General features: G+C 49.3%; 1 protein-coding gene across 6 annotated transcripts in view; it reads right to left on the bottom strand.

Moving 5' to 3' along the window:
• Positions 1–967: 967 nt before the first annotated feature.
• Positions 968–27,204, bottom strand: part of CEP290 (centrosomal protein 290) — a 69,788-nt gene continuing 43,551 nt past the window's right edge. For 3 of the 6 annotated variants that reach the window (XM_064154938.1, XM_064154940.1, XM_064154939.1), the window contains 20 exons: positions 26,456–26,554; positions 24,621–24,820; positions 23,594–23,807; positions 22,080–22,217; positions 21,652–21,873; positions 18,928–19,041; positions 17,708–17,853; positions 15,468–15,623; positions 14,522–14,645; positions 12,458–13,075; positions 10,619–10,753; positions 10,218–10,304; positions 9,124–9,288; positions 7,873–7,995; positions 5,849–6,009; positions 4,971–5,115; positions 3,661–3,734; positions 3,424–3,527; positions 1,998–2,104; positions 968–1,746 (listed from right to left, as the gene is read on the bottom strand). In XM_064154938.1, the coding sequence (XP_064011008.1) occupies positions 1,546–1,746; positions 1,998–2,104; positions 3,424–3,527; positions 3,661–3,734; positions 4,971–5,115; positions 5,849–6,009; positions 7,873–7,995; positions 9,124–9,288; positions 10,218–10,304; positions 10,619–10,753; positions 12,458–13,075; positions 14,522–14,645; positions 15,468–15,623; positions 17,708–17,853; positions 18,928–19,041; positions 21,652–21,873; positions 22,080–22,217; positions 23,594–23,807; positions 24,621–24,820; positions 26,456–26,554 (3,333 nt within the window). In that variant the 3' untranslated portion in view covers positions 968–1,545. The remainder of the gene's footprint in view (positions 1,747–1,997; positions 2,105–3,423; positions 3,528–3,660; positions 3,735–4,970; positions 5,116–5,848; positions 6,010–7,872; positions 7,996–9,123; positions 9,289–10,217; positions 10,305–10,618; positions 10,754–12,457; positions 13,076–14,521; positions 14,646–15,467; positions 15,624–17,707; positions 17,854–18,927; positions 19,042–21,651; positions 21,874–22,079; positions 22,218–23,593; positions 23,808–24,620; positions 24,821–26,455; positions 26,555–27,204) is intronic. The other 3 variants (XM_064154942.1, XM_064154943.1, XM_064154941.1) reach the window with 2 other exon arrangements.

Raw genomic sequence — 27,204 nt, 5'->3', positions numbered from 1 at the left:
GGCACAGAAGGCCAAAGGCAGCCTGGGCTGCATTGAAAGCAGAGGGGCTAGAAATGGAGAGAGGGGATCCTGCCCCTCTGCTTTGCTCTGAGCAGTCCTCACCTGCACTGCTGTGTCCAGCTCTGGAGCCTCAGCACAAGAAGGACACGGACCTGATGGATTGGGTCGTAAAGATGATCAGAGGGTTGGAGCACCTCTGCTACAAGGACAGGCTGAGGCAGCTGGGGTTGTTCAGCCTGGAGAAGAGAAGGCTCCAGAGAGACCTAATAGCAGCCTGCCCGTACCTGAAGGGGGCTACAAGAAGGCTGCAGAGGGACTGTTTGCAAAGGCCTGCAGGGACAGGATGAGGGCAGTGGTTTGAAGTTAGAGGAGAGGAAGTTTAGATTGGATGTTAGGAACAAATTCTGCCCCATGAAGGTGGTGGAGCACTGCAATGGGCAACCCATTCCAGGCTCTCACCACTCTCATGCTCAACAACTTCCTGCTGTCTTACTATTTCAGCTGATGAATGCAATCAACTTCAAGTTCATATCCTGCACTCTCTAGATAGGATTATTGTAACACTGCTCTCTGTAGGGTTCAGTTATGATCTGGGGCTGGACAAGATCACCTTTGAGGGTCCCTTCCAACCAGATGCAGTCTGAATCTTTCAGGTGAGGACCAGAAGCAGTCCTGAAACTTGATGATTTATTTTAATTAGTTTCTAACAATTTCTTTTGGTGGGGAAAACTTTTCCCCTGTTATTATTTAAGCTGCAGCATTATAGAATCATAGAATCAACCAGGTTGGATTGTGCTAGGACTTGGAAACTTAACTGAGCTACAGCTCTACTATCAAGTCAAAAGAGTAAATAATAGGAAGTATCTTTGGTGATCCTTAGTAATTAGAAGCATGGCTCAGCTTATTAATTGCTTTTCAGACTGCAGCTCAATCAGGGAAGTTCACCAAGGGGGAAACAAGGGGAGACTGCAGGATTGTTTTGTCTTTATTTTATCTGTGCTATAAAAGTGGACAGTCAGCTCTGTAAAATATAGACAACAAAGAATAATTTATCTACAACAAAATACCTTTAGCCTGGCTGAAACAATCTCACTTTTTAAACAGTTCTTTGTTCTTAGGTCTTCCAAAGTTGAGGTAAAAGTGGAGCAGGGGTGTGAGAACAGCCAGCCAGCAGCCTGACCCACAGCCCCATCCTTAAGCAGGACCAAATTACCTGTTCTTAGTTGATCTGGACCTTTGCATATTTATCCTAAACCTCTTCAAATGTGCTATGCTCTAAGTTTTACCTTCACTTGGCACCTGTGTATGACTCAAATGACTCTTCTGAATTAAAACAAGAGTTGAGCGAGGTAAAAGTCACTTTCATTTGGATTGGTGTCTATAAATGCCTGACCCTAATCTAAGGGGGAGCTAATGCAATCCTGCCCTCTTAGGTAGGTGCCAAACTCTTGTGACTTGAATAGATTTGCATCACTGAAAGAGAAAAAGCAAACCACAATATGTGGACTGCTCCAGTACTCATTTTCTCTCTCAGCCCTGAGGACACTACACACTTGCCTGATCAGCAGAAGCACTGCTTGGACTCTCCACTCGAGTGCTAAGCTCTTCAGAAAGTTTCTTTAACCTCTCTTCCAAGAGAATGTTTTTTTTCAATTCCTCATTGTAGTTGTACTTCAAATCTTCAATCTCTTCAAAAAAGGAAGGGTCAAGGTTGTCCAGTTCTTCTCTCAGCTTTTTGCTTTCTTCCTGGGACAGAGAAGGAAAGACTTAAGTCAGAACTGGGGAAATAAACAGCAAGAAAAGCTTTGGTTTGGGCTTTATTTTTTGGCCTATTTTAAGAGGCTAAATGCTGAGCACATTCCCTAGGGACAGAAAAACCTCCTCCATCAACTAACAACAAAGCAGGCTTCAGGAAGATGCTGTTTACAAACTGACTTTCTTTCTGCCTGACTCTCATTTTGCTCCTTCTCTTGCCTGCAGTCATCCTTGCAACTCACCTTTAATTTCTGGTTTTCCAACTCTGAGGCTTTCAGGCATGCCTGCAGCTCAGCTACTTCTGTCATTAATTTGTCTTTTTGCATCTTCTCAACAATTCCATTAACTCCTGCAGAAAAATAAAGATTAATGACAATTGGCTGGGAAAATGAAGGTAATGAGAAGCAATCATAGAACTGTAGATTGGGTTAGGTTGGAAGGAACCTGAAGCTGGTGACACATGGGTTTGATGGGTGGGCCACTGGATGGATACAGAACTGGCTTGATGGCCACACCCAAAGAGTGGCTGTCAATGGCTCCATGGCCAAGTGTAGGCCAGGGACAAGTGGAGTCCCTCAGGGAGCAGTCCTGGGACCAGTCTTGTTCAACATCTTTATGGGTGACATGCACAGAGGCATTGAGAGCAGCCTCAGCAAGGTTGCTGCCCACACCAAGCTGTGTGGTGCAGCAGACAGGCTGGAGGGCAGGGATCCAGCCAAAGGAACCTGGGCAGGCTGCAGAGATGGGCACAGCATTGATGAGATCTCCCTCAGGCTGCTCTTTTCCAGACTAAATGGCCTCAATTCTCTCAGCCTTTCATCATCTCAGAGATGTTCCAATCCCCTCAGCATCTTTGCTGCTCTTTTCTGTACCCTCTCCAACAAGGTCTTGTCCTTTTTGAAATGAGCAGCCCAGAACTGGACACAATACTCCAGATGTGGCCTCAGCAGGGCAGAGTGGAGGGGGAGGAGAACCTCCCTCCACCTGTTGAATGCACTCTTTGGATGCACCCAATGCAAAGTGGAAGCAAAGGCCTTGGATTTTTGAGTGCTCACACAAGCTTTGTACAGAAGAGTGTTGGTGAGCTAGAGAAGGTTTCTCTTTCTATGGACACCTGCAGTTGAGGCTCCCTTTGCTTTATAAACCCCAAAGACTGCTTGTAAGATGTCAGTCACTGACTGAAACCCTCCTGCCTGCTGCTTTTTGCCACATCTGGAGGACTGTGTCTAGTTCTGGGCTCCCCAGCTGAAGAAGGACAGGAACTACTGGAGAGACCAATGGAGGCTCCAAGGATACTGAAGGGACTGGAAGAGCTGTGTGATGAGAGCCCTGAAGGAGAAGACTGGCCAAGAGGGCAGATGATCTCCTGAGGTGCATTAAGAGGAGTGTGGCCAGAAAGTCAAGGAAGATTCTCCTGCCCCTCTATTCTGCCCTGACATTCCAAACCCACCTGGATGTGTTCCTGTGTGACCTTTCCAGGTGACCCTGCCTGGGCAGGGTCGGGGGGCTGGACTGGATGACCTCCAGAGGTCCCTTCCAACCCCTACCACTCTAGGTTTTGTCACATTACTTTGGCACTGATAAAGTCCAACTAATTCTCTGGGTTTAACATTTTCTCCATCACATACCAAACAAAAAAGCAGAGGGTGAGGTACTGAAAATGGTTACCAGCAGCAGGCCCTTCAGTTGTAGATGTCTGCAGGTGGTGCTTCTGATCCTCCAGCTGCTGAGCAAGCTCTGCTTTTTCTTTCTGTAGCTGCTGATTATTTAACCTGGAAAACAAAATCCTTTCAGATCAGCATTTTAAAACACAAAATACAGACCTGAGAGCAGCAGTGGCCAGCTCCTGATCTTTCTTTTTGCAGGTCTAGTGGCTGAGCTGTTTGTTTATTGAAAAGAGGTTACCTTAAAAGATTAAGCTCCTTGAGGAGGCTTTTATCTGTGCTTGACTCTTCAGGAGGGTGTTTGAGAAGCTTAATCTGAAAAGGAAAAATGAGATCTTATTACTCTTGAAAATGGTTCTATGGAGGAAGCAGTTCAGGTGGAGTTGGTTTAGATTCAGGGTTTAGGAAAATGAATGGAACTAATAGCAAGGATGAAACCCAGGTTATCACAGAGCACAGGCAAGTGCTCCTCTGCTGAGCCTTCACAGCTGAACATGGTGCCAGGGACAGAGCCATTGAGTGCAGCCTCACTCAATGACACCAAGCAGTGTAGTGCAGCAGCCAGGCTGGAGGGCAGGGATCCATCCAGAGGGACCTGAACAGGCTGCAGAGGTGGGCACAAGCCAACCTCAGGAGGTTCAGCAAGACCAAGGGCAAGGTCCTGCATCCAGACTCTTCCTGAACACCTCCAGGCATGGTCACTCCACCACCTCCCTGGGCAGCCCATTCCAATGCCAATCACTCTCTCTGACAACAGCTTCCTCTTAACATCCAGCCTAGACCTCCCCTGCCACAGCTTGAGCCTGGGTCCCCTTCTTCTGTTGCTGGGTGCCTGGCAGCAGAGCCCAACCCCACCTGACTACAGCCTCCCTGCAGGCAGCTGCAGGCAGCAATGAGCTCTGCCCTGAGCCTCCTCTGCTGCAGGCTGCACCCCCCCAGCTCCCTCAGCCTCTCCTCACAGGGCTGTGCTCCAGGCCCCTCCCCAGCTTTGTCGCCCTCCTGTGGACACCTTCCAGTACTGCAACAGCTTTCTTGAACTGAGGAGCCCAGAACTGGACACAGCACTGCAGGGGTGGCCTGAGCAGTGCTGAGCACAGGGGCACAAGAACCTCCCTTGTCCTGCTGCCCACACTGCTCCTGAGCCAGCCCAGGATGCCATTGGCTCTGCTGCCCACCTGGGCACTGCTGCCTCAAGTTCAGCTACTCTCTACTAGCACTCCCATGTCACTTTCTGTCTGGCTGCAGATTGAATCACAAAATCAGTCAGGGTTACAGGGGACCACAAGGATCATCTATTTCCAACCCCCCTGCCATGCTCAGCGACACCTCACACTAGAGCAGGCTGCCCACAGCCTCATCCAGCCTGGCCTTAAACACCTCCAGGGATGAGGCTTCCACTACCTCCATGGGCAACCCTTTCCAGGCTCTCACCACCCTCATGCTGAACAACTTCTTCCAAACATAGAAACATGAGGAAAAAAAGTGAATCTGAAGTAATCTATTCTTAGAGTCACCTGAGTACACTTTTCTCATTGGCTAAATCTCCCTCACCTGCTTTCTTAGCTCTTCTAAGTTTTTCTCAGCATCCTGTTGACGTTTTGTTGCTTCCTGAAGCAGCCTTTTAAGGTCAGAAATGCTTTGAGTCTTTTTAACAATATCCATTTCCATTTCCTTCATCTTCGTTTCCTGCACCTTGCTAGGAGTTGGATTTAGGAAAAAAAACATCAAAGCAAAGTTCATAGCATCACAGAATCACAGAATCCACCAGGTTGGGAGAGAGCTCCAAGCTCATCCAGTCCAACCTAGCACCCAGCCCTGCCCAACCAACCAGATCATGGCACTAAGTGCCCCAGCCAGGCTTGGCTTCAACACCTCCAGGGATGGTGACTCCACCACCTCTCTGGGCAGCCCATTCCAATGCCAATCACTCTCTCTGACAACAACTTCCTCCTCACATCCAGCCTAGGCCTGTCCTGGCACAGCTTGAGGCTGTGTCCCCTTGTTCTGTCCCTGGCTGCCTGGCAGCAGAGCCCAACCCCACCTGGCTACAGCCTCCCTGCAGGGAGTTGTAGACAGCAAAACTTAAGACTTTCGCAGATCTTGAGATTGATGTCCCCCCCAGTCCTGCCACTCCCTCACAGCTTTTTTGTAGCCCCCTTCAGATCCTGGCAGGCCACAAGAAGGTCACCTGGGAGCCTCCTCTGCTCCAGCCTGCACAGCCCCAACTCTTTCAGTCTGTGCTCACAGCAGAGCTGCTGCAGCCTCTGAGCATCCTCCTGGCCCTGCTCTGGACACTCTCCAGCATCTCCACAGCCCTCTTGTCCCAGGGGCTCCAGAACTGGATGAGGTAGATGAACTTGGAGTAGATGATCTCTGAAGGTGCCTTCCAGCCTAAGCCATTCTATAACTCTGTGATCCTCCATTCCTACCTTGTGACAATGGACTTCCAACTTCTGCTGTCAGCTCCTTCAAGTTGCCTCTCAGCCAAGTTCAGCCTCTTCAGGGTCTCCTCCAGTTGCAGAGTTAGCTTCTCATTTACCATCTCTAGGTTACTCTTTGCTATTCGCAGCTTCTCTCCACTGTCAGCTTCCTATGGATCAGTAAAAATAAAGGCACAAAGAATCATAGAATCCAGCAGGTTGGAAGAGAGCTCCAAGCTCAGCCAGCCCAACCTAGCACCCAGCCCTGCCCAACCAACCAGACCATGGCACTAAGTGCCCCAGCCAGGCTTGGCTTCAACACCTCCAGGGATGGGCACTGCACCACCTCCCTAGGCAGCCCATTGCAATGCCAATCACTCTCTCTGTGGAGGGAACACTTAACCTCAGATGAAGCAGAAGGCTGCCTGAAATGATGGTGAGATAGATCAGTGCTGACTGAAAGGAACACAGAGCACCCAAGAGGCATACCACAACTTGCAGATTTCCTCCAGTGCAGCCCCTTGGACGTTACCTAAGGCTGCAGCCAGAGGAGTGTGGGCAACAGGGCGAGAGAGGGGATTCTGCCCCTTGACTCTGCTCTGCTGAGACCTCACCTCCAATGCTGCCTCCAGTTCTGGTGTCCCCAGCAGCAGAAGGACACAGAGCTGCTGGAGTGACTCCAGAGGAGGCCACAAGGATCACCCAAAGGCTGGAGCACCTCCACTATGAGGAGAGTCTGAGGGAGCTGCAGGTGTTCAGCCTGGAGAAGACTCAATGGGGACCTTACAGCTGCCTGCCAGTACCTGAAGAGATCCTGCAGGAGGGCTGTAGAGGACTTGTCATGAGAGTGTCTAGGGATAGGACAAGGGGGAATGGTTTTAAGCTGAGGGAGAGCAGGGTTAGACTGCATCTCAGGAAGTTCTTCACTATGAGGGTGATGAGACTCTGGAATAGGTTGTCCATGGTGGTTGTGGATGCTTCCTGACTGGAATCACAGAAACCATGGAATGGTTTAGGTTGGAAGTAGCCTCAAGGATCAGCCAGTTCCAACCCCCTGCCACGGGCAGGGACACCTCCCACTGGAACAGGTTGCTCAAGGCTTCATCCAACCTGGCCTTGAACACCTCCAGGGAGGGAGCAGCCACAACCTCCCTGTGCCAGGGTCTCACCACCCTCACTGCAAAGTACTTCCTAACATCCAGTTTCAATCTCCCCTCTGCCAGTTAAAGTCCATTACTCCTTGTCCTGTCATTACCAGACCTTGTCAGTAGTCCCTCCCCAGCCCTCCTGGAGACCCCTTCAGATCCTGCGAGGCCACTCCAAAGTCTCCTCCAAGCCTTCTCCTCTCCAGGCTGCACAGCCCCAACTCTCTCAGCCTGTGCTCAGAGCAGAGCTGCTGCAGCCCTCTCAGCATCTTGGTGGCCTCCTCTGCACTGCCTCCAACACTTCCATGTCCTGCTTGTGCTGGAGGCTCCAGAGCTGCACCCAGGACTGCAGGTGGGGTGTGAGGAGAGCAGAGCCAAGGGGCAGAATCCCCTCTCTTGCCCTGTGCCCACACTGCTCTTGCTGCAGCCCAGCACAGGGTTGTGTCTGGGCTGCACTCACACTGCAGCTCCTGTGGAGCTTTGCATCACCCCAGACCCCCTGGGCCTTTTCCTCAGGCCAGGCTGGATGAGGCCTTGAGGAACCAAGCCTAGATGAGACAGGCAGATGGCAGGAAGGTTGGAGTAGCTGATCTCTGAGGTCCCTTCCAACCTGAGCCAGTCTTTGATTCTATGACTGGATGTCCTCTCCCCATACACTGTTAACAACCCTACAGATCTCTCATGCTACAGCTTCCAGATTTCCTCTCGGGCTGCTCCTTGGACACCTTCTCTCCACACAGAATGAAACATCCTATTGTAGCAGTATCAGTGCTTAGAAGTGTCCATTCCAGATCAACCACTCTTAGAAAGAAGGCAAAAAGAACCAAGGAGAAGAGGACACATTGCAGCAGCTGCAGGGAATGAAGGGATGCAGGACAAGGCCCATACCTTTCTCAGCTCTTTCCGCAGCCTCTCGTTCTCAGCCATGACTTTTTCCATTCCTTTGGTTTGAGATTCATGCCTCACACTCAGCTGCTCCCCCAGGTCAAGTTTCATTTTTTTCAGCTCAGACTAAATAGCAAACAGTTGGTTAAAACCTCTCTGCATTGCTCAGGATCAAAACTCAAACTGCCATTTGGAAAGCACAGCACAGCGACAGCAGCCCAGCAGAGCGAACAGTTCCTCACTGGGAACTGAGTCCAGCAGCAGTGAGTTTGCAGATGACACCAAGCTAGGAGCAGCTGTGGAGCTGCTGGAGGGTAGCAGAGCCCTGCAGTGGGACTTTGACAGGCTGGAGGGGTGGGCAGAGGCCAATGGGATGAGATTGAACAAGGCTAAGTGCAGGGTTCTGCACTTTGGCCACAACAACCCCAAGCAGTACTACAGGCTGGGGACAGAGTGGCTGAGAGCAGCCAGGCAGAGAGGGAGCTGGGGGTGCTGGGAGAGAGGAGGATGAAGAGGAGGCAGCAGTGCCCAGGTGGGCAGCAGAGCCAATGGCATCCTGGGCTGGCTCAGGAGCAGTGTGGGCAGCAGCACAAGGGAGGTTCTTCTGCCCCTGTGCTCAGCACTGCTCAGGCCACCCCTGCAGTGCTGTATCCAGTTCTGAGCTCCTCCATTGCAGAGAGATGCTGAGGTGCTGGAAGGTGTTTGGAGAAGGGCAGCAAGGCTGGGAAGGGGCCTGGAGCACAGCCAGTCCAAACTAGCACCCAGCCCTGCCCAACCAACCACACCATGGCACTAAGTGCCCCAGCCAGGCTTGGCTTCAACACCTCCAGGGATGGCGACTCCACCACCTCCCTGGGCAGCCCATTCCAATGCCAATCACTCTCTCTGCCAACAACTACCTCCTAACATCCAGCCTAGACCTGCCCTGGCACAGCTTGAGGCTGGGTCCCCTTGTTCTGCTGCTGGCTGCCTGGCAGCAGAGCCCAACCCCACCTGGCTACAGCCTCCCTGAAGGGAGCTGCAGACAGCAATGGGCTCTGCCCTGAGCCTCCTCTGCTGCAGGCTGCACACCCCCAGCTCCCTCAGCCTCTCCTCACAGGGCTGTGCTCCAGGCCCCTCCCCAGCCTTGCTGCCCTTCTCTGGACACCTTCCAGTACCTCAACATCTCTCATTAGGTATTATTCAAACTCTTTTGTGCCAACCCATGTCAGCACCAGGCTGGCTGCTCCATAGTCACTGGCCATAAATCCTTACCTTTAGCCTCTCATTTTCCTGTTCCAGACCAACTAATTTCTCGTTTGAAACCACAGCTGGAGCTTTTTTCAGATCTTCATTCTCTCTTTGGACTTTTTCTACAACCTTTTTCATCAAACCAATTGTTTTTTCCAATTCTGGGACTGTCTTCCCACTTCTACCAGCCTAGAGACAGAGGCAGGGGGAGAAAAAGAACATGAAACAGTTCATGTTACTATTCTGAGACACTCCAAAGCTGATTTATCACTCATGTTCCCACTGCCATTTATAAAAGAGGTGTTAGAGGTTTTTGTCACTTGAACCCTTGCTTAAGGGAGGCAAAGACCTTTTGCAGCATCCAGGCTTCTGCTGGATTCCAGAGACAGAAGAGCTGGATTTTAAAGCAGGAGTAAATCTTCCTCCTGTCCCAAGGCTGATGACACCAAACTGAGAGGAGTAGCTGACATCCCCTCAGGCTTTGCTGCCATCCAATGAGATCTGGACAGGATGGAGCTGGGGCTGGTTAGTCTCAAAAAGAGCAGCCTGAGAGGGATCTCATCAGTGCTGATCAATACTTAAAGGGTGGGGGTCAGAGGGATGGGACCAGGCCTCTTTCTGTGGTGCCCAGGGATGGGACCAGGACTTCAGATCCTGCAAGGCCACTCCAAGGTCTGGAAGCCTCCAGGCTGCAGAGCCCCAACTCTCTCAGCCTGTGCTCAGAGCAGAGCTGCTGCAGCCCTCAGCATCTTGGTGGCCTCCTCTGCACTGCCTCAAACACTTCCATGTCCTGCTTGTGCTGGGGGCTCCAGAATTGCCCCCAGGACTGCAGGTGGGGTGTGAGGAGAGCAGAGCCAAGGGGCAGAATCCCCTCCCTTGCCCTGTGCCCACACTGCTCTTGCTGCAGCCCAGCATAGGGTTGTGTCTGGGCTGCACTCACACTGCAGGTTCCTGTGGAGCTTTTCATCAACCCAGACCCTCAGGCATTTTCCCTCAGGGCTGCTCTCCAGCTCATGTTGAGCTTTTCATCCACCCAGACCTCCAGATACTTTCCCTCAGGGCTGCTCTGCAGCCATTCCCCACCCAGCCTGGGTTTGAAGTGCTGTTACAACACTCACCCCTCTGATGCTTCCCAGCTTTTGCTCAACATCTGCTTTCTCCTTTTTGAGAAGTTCACACATTTCTTTTAAGTCACCTACTTGATCCTAAAAACAGAAAACAGATTTCAAGTTGAGGTTAAGAGCAACAAAATCACCTACTTGGTCCCAAAAGCACAAAACACATTTTAAGTTGAGGCTAGCAGCAACAAAATTACAGGGAGTTTCCTTTGGCAGATGGAAAGAGAAAGCAATTTCCCATCACACTGACATCCTTCATCCCCCTTAGCAGCCATTCTGTCTTCTGAGCTTCCACACAACCATGAAAAGCTGACAGAAAGGACTCCCAGAACTTTGCCACCAACCCCCAAACCTCTGTCAGAGTCAAAGAAGGGATTAAAGGTGAAAAAGATGTTACCTACCTTCAGCCTTGGCAAATCTTTATTGGCCTGCTCAAGCTGGAACCTCAGCTCAATGTTTTCAGATGACAACCTTAAATTTTCCTTGAGAAGCTCTTGGTCTCTTCTGTGTTGATCATCTGAGGCTGTCCCTGATGCCTTGAGAAAACAAGAGGGGAAAAAAATATCACTAAGTGGTGATCACTGCATCAGCTGTGGATGGCAAAAAGCAGTAGAGTATTAGGAGCTTTGAGAGAAATCAAATGGGGAACAGAAGTATCACTCAATTTTGATCTCAGCTGCTCTGACCTTCCCCTCTCAGCATCTTCTAAGCTTGCTTAACCTTAAATGGAAGTTTGGAAATGAGTATGAAGTAGTCAAAAGAACAATAAAAATTGCCCAACCAAAATTGACTCTCAAAGTAGAGTAGAAACAACTAAATCAAGCTAGGTAGAAAGAAAGAAATCAGCTAAATCAACCTAGGTAGGAGTACAGAAACCAACTAAATCAAACTGAAATGAATAGATCAAATTAGGTAGAATTGAATAGTTCAAAGAAGGTAGAAAGAAATCAATTAAATCAACCTAGGTAGAAGTAAATAAATCAAACTGAAAGGAATGGATCAAATTAGGTAGAATTGAATAAATCAAAGAAGGTAGAAAGAAAGTAATCAATTAAATCAACCTAGGTAGAAGTAAATAAATCAAACTGAAAGGAATAGATCAAATTAGGTAGAATTGAATAAATCAAAGAAGGTAGAAAGAAAGAAATCAACCCAGGTAGGAGTAAATAAACTAAATAAATCAAACTCAAATAGATCAAATTAGGTAGAACTAAATAAATCAAACTAGGTAGAAAGAAAGAAATCAACTAAATCAACCTAGGTAGAAGTAAATAAATCAACTGAATCAAACTGAAATGAATAGATTAAATTAGGTAGAACTGAATACAACAAAGAAGGTACAAAGAAAGAAATCAATTAAATCAACTTAGGTAGGAGTAAATAAATCAAACTCAAATAGATCAAATTAGGTAGAATTGAATAGATCAATCCAGGTAGAAAGAAAGAAATCAACTAAATCAACCTAGGTAGGAGTAAATAAATCAAGTAAATCAAACTCAATTAAATAGATCAAATTAAGTAGACCTGAATAAATCAAACTAGGTAGAAAGGAATCAACTAAATCAAGCTGGGTAGGAGTAAATAGATCAAACTGAAATAAAGGAGATCAAATTGGGTGGAACTAAATAAACCAAGGGAGAAATAAATCTCAAAGTCTAAAAATGTCACATTAAAAACCCTACAGTATGAGGAGGAATTTTCTCTCCTGCAAGAGAGCATTGGGAACAGGCTGCCCAAGGAGGTGGTGGAGTCACCATCCCTGAGGTGTTCAGAAACTGAGTAGATGTGGCACCTGGGACATGACCTAGTGGCCATGGAGGTGCTGAGTGGAAGGTTGGACTTGATGATCTTAGAGGTCTTTTCCAACCTTAATGATGCTATGATTAGAACCACCTAATGAAAGCTTTCTTTGCAGGGAGGGTGGTGAGACACTGGCACAGGTTGAGGGTGCTGAGACACTGGCACAGGTTGCCCAGGGAGGCTGTGGAGCACAGAAGCACAGAATGTGATCTTTGATGTTCTGTGCTCCACAACCTCCCTGGAGGTGTTCAAGGCCAGGCTGAATGAGGCCTTGAGGGAGCTGAAACACTTCCTAAGCACCCAGCATCAGCTCAGCTTTATGGATCACTACCTTCAGTATCCTTGCACAGGAAACCATCACTGCAGTCTCAAGACCAAACTATTCTATTCCTACACCATTTACACAACAGATATGCTAAAGGACTGCTACAGCATCAAACCTTGGGCATTTCACCCAGTTCTGGGGTCGTTTCATCCCCCTCTGTAGCACTCTGGTGAGCCTGATGTTTATCCTCTGCAGTGTGTGGATTCATTTCACCATTCACATTCATTTTTGATGCTTCAGCAGCAGCTTGATTAGAAGGTTCCTCTGAATCAGGCTGGTTGCAGCTGATCCTGTCAGCATCAGGCAGCTCCAGGCTTTCTTCTTCATCAACATTTGACTGCCTGAGTATTTCTTGCTTCTTCTCCTTCTCTTCAAATTCCTCACTGAGTTTTCCATTGTCAGGTTGGGTTGTGTTTCCTTCTTTTTCACTGCAGTTCTCTTCATCAGCTTCAGCTCTACTTTTGGTTTCCAATCCTTCCCCAGATGTGTCCTTGCACATCTCACTAGCTTCAGGGGACACCTCTGTGCCTGCATCCACAGCAGCTTCATGGACTTGGTTTTGTCTGATGTCTGCTTCCTCACCTATTTCACTGCCATTGGGGGTGCTGGGGTTGTTTTGAGGTTTGATTCCATCTCTGTTTGAAAGAGGTTTCTTTTGAAGGAATTTCAAATACTTTTGTTTAGTGACACTGCTAGGAAGAGCCTTGGGCAGTTCAGTTTGGTCACAGGTGCTCTGATTCAGGTGGAAGACAGAATGGAGCATGAAAGAGAAGCAGAAGATGGTAAAACAATACAAGGAAAGCAGGAGAAAAGCAAACCAAAGGGAGCTGGAGGAAGCAAACCAAAGGGAGCTGGAGGAAGCAAACCAAAGGGAGCTGGAGGAAGCAAACCAAAGGGAGCTGGAGGAAGCAAACCAAAGGGAGCTGGAGGAAGCAAACCAAAGGGAGCAGGAGAAAAGCAAACCAAAGGGAGCAGGAGAAAAGCAAACCAAAGGGAGCAGGAGGAAGCAAACCAAAGGGAGCAGGAGAAAAGCAAACCAAAGGGAGCAGGAGAAAAGCAAACCAAAGGGAGCAGGAGGAAGCAAACCAAAAGGAACAGGAAGAAGCAAAGCAAAAGAAGCAGGAGACAGCAAACCAAAGGGAGCAAAGCAGAGACAGTGAAACAAACCAAGAAATAAAGAAACCTAGAATGCACTCTTAAATGTAGTTATTGAAGGACTAAAGGAAGCTAATAATGCAGGTTTTGCAATATAATGGATCTTGTAAGAATAAAACAAACACAAGAAGGATGTGGAGCTGCTGGAGAGGGTCCAGAGGAGGGTAAAGATGGTCAGAGGCTGGAGCACCTCCCCCGTGGGGACAGGCCGAGGGAGCTGGTGCTGTTTAGCCTGGAGAAGAGAAGGCTCCAGGGAGACCTTACAGCAGACTTTTACTACCTGAAGGGGGCTACAGAGGAGCTGGGGAGGGAGCTTTGACAAGGGCTTGTAGTGATAGGATGAGGGGGAATGGATTGAAGCTGAAAGAGGGGAGATTGAGCCTGGAGATTGGGAGGAAATTCTTTCCAGTGAGGGTGGTGAGACACTGGCACAGGTTGCCCAGGGAGGTTGGGGATGCTCCCTCCCTGGAGCCATTTAAGGTCAGGCTTGAGGGGGTCCTGAGCAATCTCATGTGAGGACAGGCTGAGGGAGCTGGTGGTGTTCAGCCTAGAGAAGACTCCAGGGAAGACCTAATAGCAGCATTCCAGTGCCTGAAGTGGGCTACAGGAAAGCTGGGGAAGGATTTTTTTATGAGGCCTTGGAGTGACAGGATGAGGGGGAATGGATTGAAGCTGCAAGAGGGGAGACTGAGCCTGGAGATTAGGAAGAAATTCTTTGCAGTGAGGGTGGTGAGAGACTGGCCCAGGTTGCCCAGGGAGGCTGTGGAAGCTCCCTCCCTGGAGGTGTTGAAGAAACTTGTAGACATTGCCCTTCAAGACACAGCTTAATGGCCATGGTGGTGTTGGGTTGGTGGTCAGACCCAATGATCTTCCAAGTGAAACAACTCCATGACTGTAAGGCTGGGTTGGAGAGGGCCTTGAGGAACACAGGCTAGGGGGAGGTGTCCCTGCTTATGGCAGGGGAGTTGGAACTGGATGATTTTAATGTCCCTTCCAACCCAATGTGGCTGTGCCATGAACTCACCGAGGCTCTAGAACAGATCTCTCTTGAGCGTTGTCTCTCTAGCACATGAAGCTTTTCCTGCAGGTACTGAGTTCTGAAATGCAATTCTTCTACAACAGAATCCCTTGGGATTGCTTGCTGGCTTCTACCTCAAAAAAAGAAGAGGAAAAGAGTGACTGGAGTCAAAAGAAAGCAGTGCCTGTTAGTGCAGGAAAAGATCCTGCAAGGCAAAGGAAACTGAACCTCTGGATTACTGAGTCAGCTGCTCCAAATCCATGGTAGGCTTACATCAGCTAGAGATGATCTTCAAAGGTCCCTTCCAATCCAAACCATGCTAGCAACCTGTGAGCCTCAACCTGTGAGCCTCAACCTGTGAGCCTCTCAACCTGTGAGCCTGCCAACCTGTGAGCCTGCCAACCTGTGAGCCTGCCAACCTGTGAGCCTCTCAACCTGTGAGCCTCTCAACCTGTGAGCCTCTCAACCTGTGAGCCTGCCAACCTGTGAATCTCTCAACCTGTGAGCCTCTCAACCTGTGAGCCTGCCAACCTGTGAATCTCTCAACCTGTGAGCCTGCCAACCTGTGAGCCTGCCAACCTGTGAATCTCTCAACCTGTGAGCCAGCCAACCTGTGATCCTCTCAACCTGTGAGCCAGCCAACCTGTGATCCTCTCAACCTTTCTGGAGACACTCCAAACCTGCTTGAATGTATTCCTGTGTGATCTGCTCTAGGTCATCCTGCTCTGGCAGGACTGGATGAGCTTTGGAGGTCCCTTCCAGCCCCTGAGTTTCTGTCATTCTCTGCCCATGAATTACTGCTCCCAAGGAGATTTAACTTTGTCAGAGACTTGAAGAAGGAATTTAGGAATCCCTGGATTTCTTTTTTTTCCCCCTGCTTGACTCAGTTGTGCTACCAGAGCCTACCTCTTTCCTCAGATCATTGTACAGATTCACTCCAAATGCCTCTCACCTCATGTGGGCAACTTCATTTTCTAACTCTAGGTTCCTTTTCCTCAGCTCTTCCAGTTCCTTTTCAGTCTCTGAGGCTCTTATTCCAACCACACGGTCAACAGTGACACCAGGAGCCTTCAGTTTCTTCTGCAGAGCAACCTTCTCTTTTTCACTCCTGCAACATCCAGGAAACAATAAACATTTCCATTAAAATCCACATTAAACACAAGAAATTAACTTACATTTAACCTCTGCTTTCTTTAGGAGGCTCTTTCCACTCTCAAAGAATCCACATTTGCTATTTGCTCACTCAACCTTTCAACTGAATCCATTCTATGATTCTCTGACTTTCACAAGGTTAAACTTGCAACCCAGCAGAGCTTTGCCTGAAATAAACCCAACAGCAACCAACCCAAATGGAATACAAATCCTTGAATAAACAATGCCATGAAGTCAGCATCATGCATCTCATAAACCACTTGTTGGGATTGCCTAAGTTTTGTGTGAAACTCATGCAAGACCTGCTGAGGAAAAAAAAAAGCCATTTGGAAGCACTTTCAAAGCATAAATTGATAGATTCATAGGATGGGTTAGGTTGGAAGGGACATTAAAGATCAGCCAGTTCCAATCCCCCTGCCATAGGCAGAGACAGCTCCCACCAGCCCAGGTTGTTCAAGGGCTCATCCAACCTGGCCTTTAACACCTCCAGGGAGGGAGCAGCCACAACTTCCCTGGGCAGCCTGTGCCAGTGTCTCACCACCCTCAATGGAAAGAATCTCTTCCCAATCTCCAGCCTCAATCTCCTCTCTTCCAGCTTCAATCCATCCTCTCTTGTCCTATCACTACACCCTTGTAAAAAGTCCTTCCTCAGCTTTTAGACCTTTTCAGGTACTGGAAGGCCTCTCTAAGGTCTTCCCAGAACCTTCTTTTCTCTGGGCTGAACAGATGGAAGAGACCTTCAAAATCATCTAATTCCAAACCTCTGCCATTAGCAGGGACAGCTCCCACCTGCCCAGGTTGCTCAAGGGCTCATCCAGTCTGGCCTTGAACACCTCCAGGGAAGGAGCAGCCACAACGTCCCTGGGCAACCTGTGCCAGTGTCTCACCACCCGCACTAGAAAGAATTACTTAATCACAGAATCAGGCAGGGTTGGAAGGGAGCACAAGGAGCAGCCAGTTCCAACCCCCTGCCATGCCCAGGGACACCCTACCCTAGAGCAGGCTGCACACAGCCTCAGCCAGTCTGGCCTCAAACACCTCCAGCCATGGGACCTCAGTCACCTCCCAGGGCAACTCATTCCAGGCTTTCACCATTCTCATGCTCAACAGCTTCCTCCTCACCTCCAGCCTCACTCTCCCCACCTCCACCTTTGCTCCATTCCCCCCACTCCTGCCACTCCCTCACAGCCTCAAAAGTCCTTCCCCAGTTTTTTTGTAGCCCACTTCAGATCCTGGAAGGCCACAAGGTGGTCACCTGGGAGCCTCCTCTGCTGCAGCCTGCACAGCCCCAACTCTTTCAGTCTGTGCTCACAGCAGAGCTGCTGCAGCCTCTGAGCATCCTCCTGGCCCTTCTTCCTAATTTACAGTATCAATCCTCCCTCTTCTAGCTTCAATCCATTCCCTCTTGTCCTATCACTACAAGCCCCTGTAAAATGTCCTTCTCCAGTTTTCTTGCAGGTCTCCTGCAGGTTGTTGGCTTCTATAAGGGAAAGGATTCTGGAGAAGTAGTTTGATGTTTGAAAATTAACTCATCTCAGTGTCTAATTATAGACATCACTCTCAGAAACACAACAAATGTATTACATGCAAACTGATCTGGAGTTCCCTCATGGCATCCATCATCATCTGTCTGATGAGGAAAGGCTGAGAGAATTGAGGCTGTACAGTCCAGAGAAGAGCAGCCTGAGGGAGATCTCATCAATGCTGAGCAATACTTCAAGGGTGGGGGTCAGGAGGATGGGACCAGGCTGTGTTCAGTGGTGCCCAGTGACAGGTCAAGGGGCAATGGGCACAAACTTGACCATCACAAGTTCCATCTAAACATGAGAAGGAGCTACTTTAATTCAAGGGTGATGGAGCCCAGCAATAGGCTGCCCAGAGAGGTGGTGGAATCTCTGTATCTGGAGAACATTCCAAACCTACCTGGATGTGCTTATGTGTGACCTGCCTTAACAGGGGTTTTGGGCTGGATGATCTCCAGAGGTTCCTTCTAACCTCTACTATTCTCTGACTCTGAACCAACCATTCAAACCAACTTACTTGCTATAAAGTTCCTTCAATGTATTCAACTGCTTGGCTAAAGCATCTGCTTCTTTCTCCTTCTCCTTCAGCCTGTTCCTCAAGCCTTCCATCCTCACTTGCCATCTTTTACCCTCTTCCCATCGAATTATTTCCTCTTTGGAAGCCTGTGAAGCACAGAAATTATGTATTAACTTCTTTTTTCCCCCCTTTCAGCAGAATAAACAACAGAGCTGTAATGAAGAGAATGGAAAACCACAACTGTGGAGACATTAAATTGCTTCCCTTGTGGTGGAGCTGCTGGGGGTGCTGGTGGAGCTGCTGGGATTGAGTAGGGTTGTTATTTTGATGGCAATAGGGAGAGTTAAAGTGTCCTGAGCATGGAGCTGCTGGGATTGAGTAGGGAGGTTATTTTGATGGCAATAGGGAGAGTTAAAGTGTCCTGATCGTGTAGCTGGTGGGATTGAGTAGGGAGGTTATTTTGATGGCAATAGGGAGAGTTAAAGTGTCCTGAGCATGTAGCTGCTGGGATTGAGTAGGGAGGTTATTTTGATGGCAATAGGGAGAGCTAAGCTGCCCAGATCAAGGAGCTGCTGGGATTGAGTAGGGTTGTTATTCTGATGGCAATAGGGAGAGCTAAGCTGCCCAGATCAAGGAGCTGCTGGGATTGAGTAGGGTTGTTACTCTGATGGCAGTAGGGTGAGCTAAGCTGCCCAGATCAAGGAGCTGCTGGGATTGAGTAGGGAGGTTATTCTGATGGCAGTAGGGTGTGCTAAGCTGCCCAGATCAAGGAGCTGCTGGGATTGAGTAGGGTTGTTATTCTGATGGCAATAGGGAGAGCTAAGCTGCCCAGATCAAGGAGCTGCTGGGATTGAGCAGGGTTGTTATTCTGATGGCAATAGGGAGAGCTAAGCTGCCCAGATCAAGGAGCTGCTGGGATTGAGTAGGGTTGTTATTTTGATGGCAGTAGGGTGAGCTAAGCTGCCCAGATCAAGGAGCTGCTGGGATTGAGTAGGGTTGTTATTCTGATGGCAATAGGGAGAGCTAAGCTGCCCAGACCAAGGAGCTGCTGGGATTGAGTAGAGTTGTTATTTTGATGGCAGTAGGGTGAGCTAAGCTGCCCAGATCAAGGAGCTGCTGGGATTGAGTAGAGTTGTTATTTTGATGGCAAAAGGGACAGTTAAAGTGCCCAGATCAAGGCTGATGATGTCTTTGAAAGCCACAGGCTCAGTATTTCCCACCTTGTCTTCTCTCACACCTTTTCTTCCTGTTTCTTCACACTTCTCAAGTTCACTTTCCAACTTTTTAACTTTCTTTTGAAGCCCTTCTATGAGATTTTGATCCTCAGCTTTGCTCTGCAAAACAAAATTGACAAACTTGTGATCACCTCAAAGTTTCATAAGCACTAAAAGTTTAACAAGCATTACAGCTACCTATTTTTCCTCCACTCAAAACCCAAGGCCTTGAATCCCAGCTGGCAGAATTCATTTACAATCTAAATGACAAGGTAAAAATTGCCTTAGAAATACATCTCAGTACTGTATTTATTAATGTATCAATTTATTAGCTTTAAAATCTATATCTACATCTGTATTTATAGTTACTTAGATTGATAGAATCATAGAACAGCTCAGCTTGGAAAGGACCTTTGGAGATTATCTGCTCCAACCTCCCTCTCATGAGCAGCACCTCTCAACTAGACCTCACTGCTCAACACTTCATCCAGCCTGGCCTTGAACACTCTCTGAGAGAAGCCTTCCATAGAATCATAGAACTGTAGATTCCAGCAGGTGGGAAGAGAGCTCCAAGCTCAGCCAGCACAACCTAGCACCCAGCCCTGCCCAATCAACCAGACCTTGGCACTGAGTGTCCTATCCAGGCTTGCTTCAACACCTCCAGGGGCGAGGAGTCCACCACCTCCCTGGGCAGCCCATTCCAATGCCAATCACTCTCTCTGACAACAACTTCCTAACAACATCCAGCCTAGACCTGCCCTGGCACAACTTGAGGCTGTGTCCCCCTTGTTCTATTGCTGCTTGCCTGGCAGCAGAGCCCAACCCCACCTGGCTACAGCCTCCCTGCAGGCAGCTGCAGGCAGCAATGAGCTCTGCCCTGAGCCTCCTCTGCTGCAGGCTGCACACCCCCAGCTCCCTCAGCCTCTCCTCACAGGGCTGTGCTCCAGGCCCCTCCCCAGCCTTGCTGCCCTTCTCCAAACACCTTCCAGCACCTCAACAGCTCTCTGCAATGGAGGAGCCCAGACCTGGACACAGCACTCCAGGGGTGGCCTGAGCAGTGCTGAGCACAGGGGCACAAGAACCTCCCTGCTCCTGCTGCCCACACTGCTCCTGAGCCAGCCCAGGATGCCATTGGCTCTGCTGCCCACTTGGGCACACTGCTGCCTCCTCTGCAGCTCCTCTCTCCCAGCACCCCCAGCTCCCTCTCTGCCTGGCTGCTCTCAGCCACTCTGGCCCCAGCCTGTAGTGCTGCTTGGGGTTGTTGTGGCCAAAGTGTAGAACCCTGCACTTGGCCTTGTTCAATCTCATCCCATTGGCCTCTGCCACACCTACTCTGGCCATCTATTCCAGAGTCTCATCACACTTGTACTGAAAAACTTCTTCCTAAAATCCAGCCCAAATCTACTCTCTCAGCTTCAAACCATTCCCCTTTGTCCCATCTCTAGGCACTCTTATGCAAAGTCCCTCTGCAGCCTTCTTGTAGGATCCCTTTAGGTACTGGCAGACAACTCCAAGGTCTCCACAGTGTCTTCTCTTCTCCAGGCTGATCACCCCCAGCACCCTCAGACTCTCCTCATAGCAGAGGTGCTCCAGCCCTTGGATCATCTTTGAGGCCTTTCTCTGGACTCACTCTAGCAGCTCTGTGTTACTTTTATGTTGGGGACACCAGAACTGGGGGCAGGATTGGAGGTGGAGTCTCAGAAGAGCAGAGTCTAGGGGCAAAATCAACACCCTCTTTCCACTGAGGGTGGTGAGACACTGGCACAGGCTGCCCAGGTTGTGAGACACTGGGACAGGTTGAGGGTGGTAAGACACTGGCACAGGCTGCCCAGGGAGGTTGTGGAGCACAGAAGCACAGAATGTGCTCAAGGCCAGGTTGAATGAGGCCTTGAGCAGCCTGTTCTAGTGGGAGGTGTCCCTGCCTACGGCAGGAGGTTGGAACTGGCTGAGCTTTGAGGTCCCTTCCAACCTGTACCATTCTGTGATTCAGTGATTCCACTCTTGCCCTGCTGCCCACACTCCTCTGGCTGCAGCCCAGCACACGGCTGCCTACCGGGCTGCATGAGGGCACTGCTGGCTCCTGGGGAGCTTCTCCTCAACCAACAGCCCCAAGTCTCTTTCTTCAGAGCTGCTCTCAACCCACTCTGCACCCAGCTTGGATTAGTGTCTGGGATCAGCCTAACCCAGATGCAGGATCTTGTGCTTCGAGTTGTTGAACCTCATGCAGCTGTCAGTGGCTCACTCCTGAAGCCTGCATTTGCATTTATAGTCAGAGTTACAATTAAGTCTTAGATTACAGCTTGCATTTTCAACTGAACAACGAGCAGCAAACAGCTGAAATGATAAAATCAAGACACGAGACAATTCTACTCCAAATCATTTCCTTCTAAAAGAGGTTACAAGGACAGGCAGGGTAAAAGAAAACACCACCAAACCAAACTTCCATCTTTCAAAGAACTCTGAAAGTGGCAATTCAAATCCTCTGCCTCTTTCCAAGCTGATTTTAAAGGAGGAACTATTTTTCAGTCTCTTGCTTTAGTTTGTGGCATGTTTCCAGCAGCAGAAGGTAGCAGCTCCCATAGAAAGCAGCTGATGGGCAAAAAAATGAAGCTTAATAATCAATTCTAAGCCTCAATGCCTGCCAAAAGTACTCCACTTTTGCCCCAAAGCCCAGCACATCTGTGGAGTAACTCAACCAGGATCAAAGCTAGTTTCCAACACCACTCCTACCTGAATGCTGTTGTTGAGCCTCTTGATCTGTTTCTTCAGGTCTTCATTTTCTTTGTCCATCTCATTCTTTTCTCTCACCACTTTAGCAAATGCTTTTTGTTTCCTCTGAAGCTCTTGGTTCAGCTCATCCTTTTCATCAGCCAATGAACTTTCCCTGGTTTTACTTATTTTCAGGTTGTCTGTCAGTTTTGTAACCTGATTATTTAACTCCTCTATCTGTGTCTAGGAGAGAGCAAACACATAAAAAGCAGCAGACCTTCAAAGTCAAAGCCTGGATGAGGCACTTAGTGCCATGGTCTGGTTGGTTGGGCAGGGCTGGGTGCTAGGTTGGACTGGCTGAGCTTGGAGCTCTCTTCCAACCTGCTGGATTCTATGATTCTAAGACTTTCAACAACACAGCACTGTCCTGGTATTCCCCTGAAACTCACCATAAGCTCCTTGGTTTGTCTGTCAACAAGCTCCTGGACATTCATCTGTGTCTCTTTCTGTGATGCAGCAGAAATGATTTGCTGTTCTGCATTAGCAGTCAGCTCTGCTCGGAGCTCCAGAATGGCTTTACTCAAAGCCTGAAAGAGAAGACATTCAAAAGCTCCTAAGTGATGAAGTGACAGGTGTGAGGGAACACTGCCAGCCAACAAAAAGCAGTGCTGCTTTAGTACAGCCAGAGAATGGGTGGGGTTGGAAGGGACCTTAAAGATCATCTGCTTCACAGAATCAGTCAGGGTTGGAAGGGAGCACAAGGAGCAGCCAGTTCCAACCCCCTGCCATGCCCAGCGACACCCTACCCTAGAGCAGGCTGCACACAGCCTCAGCCAGCCTGGCCTGAAACACCTCCAGCCATGGGGCCTCAACCACCTCCCTGGGCAACCCAGTCCAGCCTCTCACCACTCTCCTGCTCAACAACTTGTTCCTAACATCCAGGCTGACTCTCCCCACCTCCAGCTTTGCTCCATTCCCCCCACTCCTGCCACTCCCTGATAGCCTCAAAAGTCCCTCCCCAGCTTTTTTGTAGCCCCCTTCAGATCGTGGAAGGCCACAAGAAGGTCCCCTGGGAGCCTCCTCTGCTGCAGCCTGCACAGCCCCAACTCTTTCAGTCTGTGCTCACAGCAGAGGTGTTCCAATGCCTTTGCCATGGGCAGGGACAACTCTCAACCAGATTAGGCATCTACAACCTCCCTGGGCAACTTACTCCAGTCTCATCACCCTCACACTCAAGAACTTCTTAAGAATGCTGGGGAGGGACTTTTTAGGCTGTCAGGGAGTGATAGGATTGTGGAGAATAGAACAAGGCTGGAAATGGAGAGATTTAGCCTGGATATTAGGAAGAAGCTGTTCAGCATGAGAGTGGTGAGAGCCTGGAATGTGTTGCCCAGAGAGGTGGTGGAAGCCTAATCCCTGCAGGTGTTTAAGGCCAGGCTGGATGAGGCTGTGGGCAGCTTGATCTAGTGTGAGGTGTCCCTGGGCATGGCAGGGGGCTTGGAACTGGCTGATCCTTGTGGTCTCTTCCAACCCTGACTGATTCTATGGTTCTCACTTACCAAGGCCACAGGCCAGCTAGATAGAATCACAGCACTGTGTGGGTTGGAAATGATCTCTATGAGCTCACTGAAGAGCTTCCTAAGATCCAGTCTAAATCTGCTTGAGCTCTCCCTCAGCTTCAAACCTTTCCCCCTTGCCCAGTCTCTAGATGCTCTTATGAAAAGTCCCTCTGCAGCCTTCCTGGAGGATCCCTTCAGCTGTTGGCAGGCAGCTCTAAGGTCTCCCTGGAGTCTTCTCTTCTCCAGGCTGAACACCCCCAGCTCCCTCAGCCTGTCCTCACCTCAGAGGAGCTCCACCCTTCAAGTCCATGCTTCTACCTCCTGCTGCAGTACACTTAAAATGCACAAACACCAAACAACCTTTCCAATTCCTGTGGCCCAGGGAGTGATTTCTCTTGACCAACCTTCTGCTGCTTCTCTTTTATTGCTAACTGCTTCTTCAGCTGTTCCACCAGGTTCTTGAGTGTTGCTGTGGGTGCTCTGTTATTTGCTTCTTTCTGGACTTCTAGCTCAGCTTTTACATTTGCTAATTCCTTCTCCAGCTGAGCTAAAAGGTTTCTCGATTCATTTGCTTCCTCTTTCAGTTGTTCCACATCAACTGCATGCTTTTGCTGAAGGCTAATTGAAGAGAAAGGAGCATACATGGGGTGAGCTGCTGCAATTAGCCTGGGAATTCCCAATAAACAAGGCCAGGATGTTGTACTTTTTGGTTACTGTTAAAGCAAGTGACAAAGAGATGTGGAAAGAGCAGGGAAAAAAAGGCTGGCTCAAGGAAGGAAGCTTCCATTGAGTACAATGATTGCTCAGGAAGATAAGGGAAATAAGATTGGAGTTTGGTGCTGACTACTCCCTGGGCCCTAGAGGTAAGGAAAGCATCGTAGCCTTCTTCTTTTGAACAAGGCTTTGGTGTGCAGGAGTTTAAACTGGTTAAGCAGGAACTCCAAATGGATGGGGAAGAGGAAGGATAAAGAGGGAGGGGAAGAGGGAAGGGAAGAGAGAGAGGAAGAGGGAAGGGAAGAGAGAGAGGAAGAGGGAAGGGAAGAGAGAGAGGAAGAGGGAAGGGAAGAGAGAGAGGAAGAGGGAAGGGAAGAGAGAGAGGAAGAGGGAAGGGAAGAGAGAGAGGAAGAGGGAAGGGAAGAGAGAGAGGAAGAGGGAAGGGAAGAGAGAGAGGAAGAGGGAAGGGAAGAGAGAGAGGAAGAGGGAAGGGAAGAGAGAGAAGAGGGAAGGGAAGAGAGAGAAGAGGGAAGGGAAGAGAGAGAAGAGGGAAGGGAAGGGGGGCAAGGGAAGGGGGGCAAGGGAAGGGGGGCAAGGGAAGGGGGGCAAGAAGAGAGAGGAAGGGAAAAAATAGGAGAAAACCCCAGAGAAAACAGACAAGACAAGAACGAGTGGGGAAAGGAGGTGGGGGGAAGCAGGGGCAGTCTGCAAACTTACCGGGCTTTGATGAGCTCAAACTCTTTGACTTTCTGTACGTTGATTTCTTTCTGCTTCTCCAAATCAGCTGAAGCCTTCTTCAGTTTCCCAACGAGTGCAGCCAGAGAACTGTCCTGCTCTGCTACGGTCTGCTCCATCTCAGCTAAGCGCAGCAGGTGCTGCCTGTTGGACAGTGCTAAAGAAGCCTTTTGCACTAACTCCTGCAGAGCAGAATAAATGCATGTGAAAACATCTGAAGCTTTAAATCCAAAGGTAAGCACAACTGAAGTACTTCAAACTCAGCCTTGTCTATAACCAAGCAGCAAGAGCTTCCATACACCCTGGCCTGAATCAGGGATAGTGTGGCCAGCAGGACCAGGGCAGTGATTGTATCCCTGGTGAGGCTGCACCTTGAGTACTGGGTTCAGTTTTGGGCCTCTCAGTCCAAGAAGGGCATTGAAAGGGCTGCCTGAGCCCAGAGAAGTGCAACCAAGCTGGGGAAGGGTCTGGATAACAGGGTTGGGGAGGAGCAGCTGAGGGAGCTGGGGGTGTTTAGTTTGGAAAAGAGAAGGCTGAAGGAGACCTCGTTGCTCTTGACAGCTCCCTGAGAGGAGGTGAGGGTTGGGCTCTTCTGCCTAGTCTCAGGTGATAGAAGGAGAGGAAATGACCTGAAATTGTGCCAGGAGAAGATTAGGCTGGAGATGAGGAAAATGTCCTTGCTGCAAAATGGTCAGGGATTGGAAGAGGCTGCCCAGGGAGGTGGTGGAGTCCCCATCCCTGGAAGTGCTCAAGAAACATGTGGCCATGGCACTCTGGGACACTGTTTAGTGGCCATGGTGGTGTTGAGTTGAGGGTTGGACTCAATGATCTTAGAGGCCTTTTCCAGCCCAAACAGTTCTGTGATTCTCTGAAAGGAGCTTGGTGTACCACAGAGTAACCAGGCTCAGTCCAGCTTCCACCCTCTCATAACATATCAAGAGAAAAAATGGGTTGAAATGCTTTAGTTTAACATAACCACAGCTGGAATGCCAAGAACAAGGTTGTTATGCCAGAAACAAACCCCAAAATCTTCCTCTCCCTCCTAGAAGCCTCCCTAGACTAAAAATGCTCATGCAGAGTGAGCCCCAGCTTTAGCTCCAAATCATTTTACACTTGAGTTCTAACCCTTAGTCTTGTGAATTCTCTCCAGAGTGAATCAGAATCATCATAGAATCAACCAGCTTGGAAGAGACCTCCAAGCTTATCCAGTGCAACCCAGCACCCAGCCCTGTCCAGTCAACACAGAATCATAGAATCAAGCAGGTTGGAAGAGAGCTCCAAGCTCATCCAGTCCAACCTAGCACCCAGCCCTGTCCAGTCAACACAGAATCATAAGAGTCAAGCAGGTTGGAAGAGAGCTCCAAGCTCATCTAGTCCAACTGAGCACCCAGCCCTGTCCAGTCAACATAGAATCAAGCAGGTTGGAAGAGAGCTCCAAGCTCAGCCAGTCCAACCTAGCACCCAGCCCTGCCCAACCAACCAGACCATGGCACTAAGTGCCCCAGCCAGGCTTGGCTTCAACACCTCCAGGCACAGAGACTCCACCACCTCCCTGGGCAGCCCATTCCAATGCCAATCACTCTCTCTGCCAACAGCTTCCTCCTAACATCCAGCCTAGACCTGCCCTGGCACAACTTGAGGCTGTGTCCCCTTGTTCTGTTGCTGCTTGCCTGGCAGAAGAGGTACAGAAACGCTGCAGCAACCACCCAGTTCCCTTTCCTTCCACCATTTATTACTTCCCTTGGACTGCAAACCTCTTTTTCACAGCCAGAATTAGGGGAGCAAGTTCACTAACCTCACAACTACCCAAAGCTCACCTCTTTGAATGCATGCAGGGAGTTGTCAGCATGCAAATTTAACTTTTGGTGTAGAACACTCAGGTCTTCCTCATGCTTCTTGCTCATTTCCTCTTGTTCCTGTTAATTCAAAATGAACAATTAGAACTTTAGTGCTGCACACTTCTAAGGGCCCAAAAAACCACAAGAACTTCATGTTGGTTGCTCAGGATTTTTCCCCCACTTCTTTTCTTCTTGCTACAAGCAATGATTGCTCTGTTTTAACTTTTAATCCTTTTTAACACCAAGGGGGGAAAAATCCCAACCTGCCACTGCAGTTTTCAGCTAAGTTTTCCTCCAATTCCAGCAGATTTTCAAATAATTTTCTTTTGATACCATCAATGATTGATTTTTTCTTTATAAATATATATTTAACACCAAAAAAATCCCCACAGACCCATACAACTTCCTCCTCATGAAGAACCATAGAATCAGGCAGGGTTGGAAGGGACCACAAGGAGCAGCCAGTTCCAACCCCCCTGCCATGCCCAGGGACACCCTACCCTAGAGCAGGCTGCACACAGCCTCAGCCAGCCTGGCCTCAAACACCTCCAGCCATGGGGCCTCAACCACCTCCCTGGGCAACCCATTCCAGCCTCTCACCACTCTCCTGCTCAGGAACTTCCTCCTCACCTCCAGCCTCACTCTCCCCACCTCCAGCTTTGCTCCATTCCCCCCACTCCTGCCACTCCCTCACAGCCTCAAAAGTCCCTCCCCAGCTTTTCTGTAGC

The sequence above is a fragment of the Pogoniulus pusillus genome, chromosome 15 (assembly GCF_015220805.1).
Source record: "Pogoniulus pusillus isolate bPogPus1 chromosome 15, bPogPus1.pri, whole genome shotgun sequence".
Taxonomy (NCBI): Eukaryota; Metazoa; Chordata; class Aves; order Piciformes; family Lybiidae; genus Pogoniulus; species Pogoniulus pusillus.
This window is presented reverse-complemented; position numbering and strand designations above follow the sequence as displayed.